This window comes from Myzus persicae, unplaced genomic scaffold, assembly GCF_001856785.1.
Source record: "Myzus persicae strain clone G006 unplaced genomic scaffold, MPER_G0061.0, whole genome shotgun sequence".
NCBI classification, from domain to species: domain Eukaryota; kingdom Metazoa; phylum Arthropoda; class Insecta; order Hemiptera; family Aphididae; genus Myzus; species Myzus persicae.
In genome coordinates, this window is record NW_019101091.1 from 275651 (window position 1) to 284087 (window position 8437).

Sequence of the window (8437 nt, forward strand, 5' to 3'; positions counted from 1 at the left end):
GGCATTCGTCATACTTATCGACGGTCGCCGTGGAGCGCGCGTGGGCCGAACCTCTCGCACCGCACCGCCGCCAGATGGGGTGGCGGGCGCCGGGTCGTGGGTGGACGACGGCGAGCCGCAGCAGCATCTGGTGGGTGGTTTTCTACTTCCGAGCGCCGCCGCGTCACAAACCGCGTCCGCTCGGAGTGATAAGATCCACTCCCCCCCCCCCACACACACCGCGCCGCCATCGTTTTGCTTGCGTGGTGCGTGTGCCCGTGTGCGTGTGCGTGCGTGGCGTTATCACCGTCCGAGAGCCGTTATCACTTGTCGGGCTGGCGGCGAGTCCTACTCCGGTCGCGCGACGTCGTCCAGTCGTCCGCTGTCTCGCACATTAACCGTCTAACACGAGCGCCTAACTACCGACGGCACACCGCACCGCCAGTCGTCAAGTCCGTGCGGCGTCAACACGTAGCCTGCCGCCGCCGCCGCCGCCGTCGTCGTCAGGAGCAGTACCAACCGATCCGTCGGCTGCCACGTTTCGACTGGGTAACCCGCGCGCACACGCGGACGGTCGGCCGCGGATCCGTTTCTCGTCCGGTCGTCGAGTGACTGACAAGTGTCCGTCTCCCGGTGCCGCCAACGGACGAGGGCCCCTTGTGTCTGGCGAAGAACACCGCTCCCGGCAACCTACATTCGCCCACTGAGAAGCCAGTGCCGCCGCCACGAACATGATCGGTAATTATTTTCATTGCTATGATTTGTCGCCATTATTTTCGCCACACGATTGTTGTGCCAATAAATTTTTTGAAAAAATATCATCACGATATCGGGTAAGTGTGTATGTGTGTGCGTGTGTGTGTGTGCGCGCGTGTTTGTACAGTGCGATCGCTCCGCACAAGACTTGCGTGCACTCGAAAATCTGGAACACATAGTCGCAGGTATAGGTATAGAGAGGTAGCAGCAGCCAGCAGGTGGTACGTCATACCTACCCAGTTTTGCTACAATATGGTGACACGGTTCTGTCGTTTGTATTTATTTCTTTCGGTCTAGTAATGAGATTTTGGTTTTATCGTTCATCAAATGCTCCATTCCGTTGATATCAAAGGTTTGTAGCTGTGAGTTTGTTGTTTTCAGAAAATTCTTTTTTTTTTTTCTGTACAATACCTAAACACAAATAAACTCAAATGGCCATAGATACAAAGGCAGTCTCTAAAAACCCCCTAGACATCTTTTTTTTATATTCTGTAGGTATAGTTAAATTAATTTCGTTTTTACATCATTCTAGACCTATATTATGCTTTTGAGGTCAATTGCTTGCATTTGAAACTACAGACTTTTATACTTTATCGTATGGTTTGTAAATGCTAACATATTGTGCCAAAATGTGAAAATAAGTACCTACCTTTGTTGTCAAAGTCACATTTGTATTTTTCTAAATAAATTGGTAGGTAGTTTTTGAGAAAATATTCATCTCTTATATTAAAAAAAAAAAACAATGAAGTATAATATTATATTCCCTTATAAATATATTCCATACTATTTAGTAGATTCATTTTTATACTTAATTTTTTTAATAATCAACTATTAGGTATGTGTGAGCGTGAAGTATCATTTAAGTAATATTTTTTACAGGTTTAATTTAGGTAGGTACATAATTACAACTTTCTGTGTTATTTCATTTTTCTAAATTTGTTAAAAAAATTTCCTGTTAGTACCCCCCCCCCCTCAATTTAATTCTAAAACACTCACATTTTGCCTATGTTAGACTCAATTAAATGTGATCTAGAGAAAACTCAACATTTAGTTAACATTTGATACCTAAGAAGTACCTAGTTGTCCTAGTTTAACATTGATAAGTAAGTAATGTTACCCATGTATTATTATTTCAGTATTTATTTTATTAGAAGATTGGTAGGTAACTCTAGAGTATACCATCAAATAAATATTATTAAGAGTGCATCACTGAATCACTTCAAGTTTTGTTATCTCTGTGTTACGCAAATCTAGGTCAATTGCCACCCGTCAGTTTTTAGGGATATCGGACATTAACAGGTGTGTGTATATAATTCTCACCCACAGGGGCATATCTAGAAATTCCTTATGGAGGGGGGGAGGGGCACAAACAGAAAATCTAAGTTGTACTTAATTATACGATATAACTCTTGTTTTCCATCTCAAAATTGTGTCATAATTTATAACCATATAACCAAAATATGCCCCTACCCACCTATAATATAATATTACAGTCCTAGGGCTTTGCATATTACTCGGTTTTTTTTTATTGCAGTCACATAAAGTAAGAGAATTCTTATACCTATTCAATTATTAAGCCTTATGTCTTATATTTTAAACATTTTTTTGAATTACAATACTGAAAATGGATTTGAACGACTATATATATTTACTTAGGATACTACTGACGACTTTTTCCTTTATTTCTTTGTAACCATACAACAGTCTTAAATTTGTTTGGTGAAATTTTGATAGGTAAATTTGTTTAAAAGCTGTTAGCAAGATCTATATAGAACTGCATGAGAAATCTAAACTTGTTTTTAAAATCCATATGGCATAATAAGGTTGATCACTGAGTAGTATTCAACATGTTGGAATGAAAGTAGATCTCTAAACATAAAAAAATCTGTTTCGAATCCCTTCTATGTTATTCTAAAATCCTACTACTGGGTGGCAATAGACCGAATAACATTGCTTAACATGTGGAACACAAACGTTGCAAAAATATTAAAATTATATAGGTACCTAGTTATTATATAAATAATTTAAGTAATTTTTGTTATTATTTTATATTTATATACATTTAAAAAAAAATCAAACAATTAGGATTTTACTTGTGTAAAGTGTTAACTAGTATAATATAATATTAATAGTTACATGATTCATATGTAGTTATCTAATTATATTTTTATTTGGTTCTTATTCATATTTATATGACTCATGTTATTCTTTAAATATTATTAAATGTTTATTAAGTACTTATTTGTTTTTCAGGTTCAAAAATGTTAGCTTTATTTGTTGCTGTGTTGGCAATCAACACAGTATCAATTCAAGCATGGGATACTGATCAAATGGAGGTTTTTGATCTGGTTGAAGAAATGAATAATATAAATTTTTATCAGTTTCTAGAAGTACCTGAAGTGAGTTTTATCTATATATAACTATTGTATGTACAATTAAATTACCTATGAAATTATCATAACTACCTACAATTAATTTTTAACAATATTTTATAATAAGTTAATACAATTTTTAAGATAGGTACCCACTTAAATTATATGTACACATACAATACAATGACAAGTTGACTACATTGTACATGGCTCAATGACCAAGGGAAAACAAATATGTACCGAAATAATCATCTATTAATTTAAATTATTTAAATAATGATTAAAGAATTTTAATAACTTCTTTATTTTTTATTAACTGACATGTTTTATACAGCTTTAAATAATACGACCCACTTAAAATGTTTTCACATTGTTTGTCAAATTTAACTATAATTTTTTTTTCTTTTATGTATTATTATAGCTCAAATATGTAACACAATTAAGAATTTGTAATGAATAAAACATTAAAAAAAATTTTCAATTGATTTTTTATAAAACATGTTTTAAAATCAGACATTACTATTAGTATTTTTAATAAACTAGTGCAATTTATTGCATGTCCAATTTTAAGGTTGTAAGACTAAAAAGTATATTTATATTTGATAAATATATTTGAATGTATATATGTAATTTAATGTCATTACACTTTTTTAGGATGCTAATTCATCAGCAATACGACATGCATTTAGAAGAATGTCACTAATATTACATCCCGATAAGAATGACTCTCCAGATGCTGAAGCCAGATTCAGAGAATTAGCTTCAATCCATGATGTCTTACGGGATCCTGTAAAACGTGGTCATTATGACAAAGTTTTAAGTGAAGGGTTACCGGATTGGCATCATGCTGTTTATTACTACAGAAGAGTTAGAAGGATGGGATTCCTAGAAATGATTGTTATTCTGTTTTCTATAATAAGTGTTGGACAATATCTTGTGGCTTGGGGATCGTATATAGAAAATAAATTCACTGTGGTATGTAATTATGATTTAATATTCATTATCATCAGCTTACTAATTATGATCTATTTTAATATTTTATAGGAAGAGTTATTGAGTTCAAAAATAAAAAAAATTCGAAAACAAAAGAAATATCGAGGTGATTCAACGTTACCGCCTGAATTTGATGTTAACATACCAAAACCTAGGTTTGATTTATTCATTGTTTGATATTATTATTTTTTTTGTTTTATTAAATATTTTTAATTCTTACATAAATAATTTTTCAGTTTGAAAAATACACTTCCATGTCAATTACCCTATTGGATATGGGTATTCATCTTAAAATCACCTTCACTTACAACTTCAGCCATATCATTTTTGATCACAAAGTTTAAAGAGAGAAAAAATAACCAAAAGTAAGTATCTATTTAATTTGGCTTTGTTATTTACAGTATTTACATACTATACTCTATCCAGCAAGAGAGCAAATCTAGGTGATGACCAAAACTTGTCCTTAAGCAAACACCATCTGTTGAATGCTGCCTCCTCCACTAGTAGTGTCGTGGTATTCACATAAAGGTACCCCATGGTAGGAGGATTATGATCTTGAGACGGCAGAATGCGTTCATTGGGACGTCTGAGTGAGAGTTGCGCTCTGTTGCTGGAATGAGTATAGTGAGGTAATCAAATACTGCAATCAGAGCCGTCTCAAGGGGGGGGGAGGGGAAATTAGGAATTTTTTTAAATATGTGTGTTTAATAGAAGGAAGGGAGGGGCGCGCCAATAGTTATCACATCACTACTCACTGACTGAAATAAACTATGAAGTATAATATGTGTTTCTTTTTAAATAAAGCATATATTTTATTTAATAGGTACCTATACAGTAATAATGTCTTTAACATTGTGAATAATTTTCCAATTTATGGGTTGGATTAAATCACTTGCCGTATTAATCATAGCTGTCTTACAATTCAATTTTATTTGAATAAATTAGTGTATACATACTTAATCGCAAACCTTTTTTACTCAAAAGTTAATCAAAGGGGCTCAGAAAATTAATTGTATAAATAAGTGTTATATAAACTTATTTTTTCTATATAATGTTGTAATATATAAATTCAAGTTATTGTGGTTATTTATATAATTGATGTGTTTTGTCTTAAGAACCATCTTATGGGTGATAATTTTTAATTTATAACAACTATAATAGATTTCTGTAACATTGATTACCTACTTGTTAAATGAAAATAATTTGTTTTATATCAACAAAAAAAAAATAGTTTCAAAATGTAGTTATACTTGGTTCCACGACAGAATATTCTGGTTCTGCACGTGTTGAATGAGGTATGTCAATTGATTTGGCCGTTATATCCCCTCCATGTCGCTAAATGTCGCCGATGATGACTGATATTAGTACACATAACAAATATAATCAGCTGCTGTCGACATAGAGCTACACTTCTACGATCGTGTGCCACTTATCGAGAATTTGATTGTGGATCTGCTGAGCTGATGCATTCTTATTATCATTTGCATGTTCTCTCGTGAAACAGAGCACAGTTATTAAATTAGTACTAGTATTTAATAAAATAGCATTACTTTTACATAGTTCATAAAAAAAAACCAGCCCCATGATTTTCTAGTTAACCATATCATATATTTAGCTTTAGTTCTTGAAGCAATAATGTTCTATTTTTATTTTCATAATTAAAATAACAAAATCTTTATTTATTTTTAGTAAAGTGGAATTTGAAAAACCAGAACCAGTTATTCGTGAGAGAATAAGACGTCGTAAAACGCCGTATAAGATACCAGAAATTAATGACTATAAAAACACTAATGGAGATACACGGGGAAAAGTTAATACTGAAAATAGTGATACTCCAGCAGTTGCTGGTGGTTTGTGGACTGATGAAGATTTATTCGAATTGTCTCAAATGGTAAATAAATTTCCTCCTGGTACGTCAGACAGGTGGCAAAAGGTTGGCAAAGCAATGCAACGCCCTGTTCCTGAAGTTGCATACATGGCCAACAAAATGAAACAAAATGGGTATAAAGTGCCAACTCCTGGAGAGACAATTGAGTCAGTTATCACCGAAGAACCAAAGAAAGTTAAAACGAGAGCGACAGAAAATCTTGATTCAAGTGATAGCTCTTGGACTCAAATTCAACAGAAAACGTTTGAAAATGCTCTTATTAAGTTTCCTAAAGGATCCACTGAAAATCGCTGGGAAAAGATATCCAAATGTGTACCAAATAAAACTAAAGTAAGTTTATACTCTATAAATAATTGTTTTATTTACTAAACTGTAAATTGTAAAGTATGTTGGATGTTCTTTAGGAAGAATGTATGGCAAGATACAAGGAATTAAATGAGCAAGTGAAAAAGAAAAAAGATCAAACTGATGATGGTATAGAAAATGTTGAAAACAACACTAATGAATTATAAATTATGAATTTCTATATACCTTGCTTTTATGTCCCCTGTTTCTTCTTAAGTCTGATTTGGTTGTGATTATTTAAGCTCATTTTATAACTGACATAACATCAGCGTGTGTTAATAGCCAATTGAAATGTAAATCCATGTACTAAATTAATATTAACCCTAAACGCTTCAACTGACCTATTGTCAATCTTACAAATAACTATCATGGATCCCAATTAAGATATAATTTATGATAATTTCCCTATTATGTTATAACTATTTTATTCATTAAATAAATTGTATGTTATTTATCTGTTTAAAATGAATATACCATGTATATAATGTGCTAAAAATGTTTGAATATTCTGTAAAAGTCTTCAATAATGACTTAGGTATTCTGTCATCCATTTCATTTGGCTTATTGTTATTTTAATTTTTCTTATGTTATCCAATTGAAGTTAATTCCTTGTATGTTATTACATTATTAATGAGTATACAATTATATTAGTGAAAATATAACATAATTTTTTGATGTGTTATTCAAATTACAGATTTTTTTTACTTTTAAATTATAAAATGTATCATTTTTAAGTTACAGCATTTAAATAGTCTTGGTCATTAATCATTAAATACTATGTTCTATATTTTAATGTATTTTCACATCGTTAGTTCAAAAACCTTAGATTACATAAGCATCTGTTTGCATGACTGTTAAAAAAAAAAAAATTTTAACTAATATAACGTAAGATCTATTATTTGTGATGGATATGGTAATGTAACAATACGATGATATGAAATAATAAAAATAAATTAAAAACATTTAATAGAAGAGAGCATTTTTAAAATATAAAAAAATTGTCATTTTTGAATAATAAATCATAAAAATGTTCTGTATGTGTATAGTGTCTCTCATAGTAACCGGTAAAATGTACGCTATATGTGCAATTATAATAAATAATTGGATGCGGGTTTATGGCTCTGTATTATGGAATAACAATGAATAAGATCTGATAAGGAATAAAAATATTTTTTCTTCAAAAATTCATCTATTATAATATAATGGACTACCAGTGAACTTTATTTTAAAAACCTTTGTTACAACAGATGATTAAAAATTAAATATAAACAGCAAAATGAAACTATCATTATATAATATTTTTCAATATTACGTTTTATTATTTTTAGTGACTGTTATTCTTAAATAATATATAATACCTATTTTCCATAGTTTTAAAAATGTACGATAGCTTGGCATCATATTATTAAGTGCTTTATTTGGATTGTTAATTTTCAATAAACTAAAATAATATAGTCAATAGTAGTACCTACTCAGAACTTTAATTTGATAGTTGTTTTCACATCTGAATTCATGGTTTAATGAACAAAATACTTGGTTTCCTAAATAAATGATTTCATCGTGATTACATTTAAAAACTTTGATTGGGTTCCTCATAATTAAAAAGTTCGATTATCTTGATGATAAATCAAGATATTATTCAAATTTTATTTTAAGATTTGAATATTGGATTATGATATAATTAATATGTTTCTCATGATGTGATATCTACAGAAAAATAATATAATAAATTGTTTTAAGGAGTAATATTTAGGCAATTTAACCAGCATGTGCTGACGTCTGAGGTTGGTAAATGACCATTAGTGTATGTAATCCTTTATAGCATTTAACTCCTGCACTCGCACATGTCAATTGTCAAGAATACGCCGAGGAAAATTATTAGTTATTAACATTAAAAATACTTAAATTCATTGTTATACATAGGTTACAGGCAAGGGCATATGCAGAAATTTGTCAAGGGAGATAGGAGGGGCAAAATATTTTCAATTTTTGTTTCAGTATCTGATTGGTGATTAAGCATTTTGTTTGTGACTAGTTTCTTTCGTGTAAGTACTTAAAAATTATTTATGAACTATAATAATATGTAGATTGATGAAACTTAAAC

General features: G+C 31.6%; 1 protein-coding gene across 3 annotated transcripts; it reads left to right on the forward strand.

Annotated features, from left to right (window-relative positions):
• Positions 1-318: 318 nt before the first annotated feature.
• Positions 319-7305, forward strand: LOC111027695 (dnaJ homolog subfamily C member 1). Of its 3 annotated transcripts, none has more exons than XM_022306111.1 (7): positions 319-717; positions 2989-3134; positions 3762-4082; positions 4152-4255; positions 4337-4465; positions 5790-6318; positions 6393-7305. In XM_022306111.1, the coding sequence occupies exons 1-7, from the start codon at positions 711-713 to the stop codon at positions 6498-6500; spliced, it is 1344 nt and encodes a 447-aa protein (XP_022161803.1). In that variant the 5' UTR covers positions 319-710; the 3' UTR covers positions 6501-7305. The 3 variants fall into 3 exon arrangements, with proteins under 3 accessions (XP_022161803.1, XP_022161802.1, XP_022161804.1); XM_022306110.1 differs by lacking the exon at positions 319-717 and adding an exon at positions 962-1087; XM_022306112.1 differs by lacking the exon at positions 319-717 and adding an exon at positions 2389-2735.
• Positions 7306-8437: the final 1132 nt, after the last annotated feature.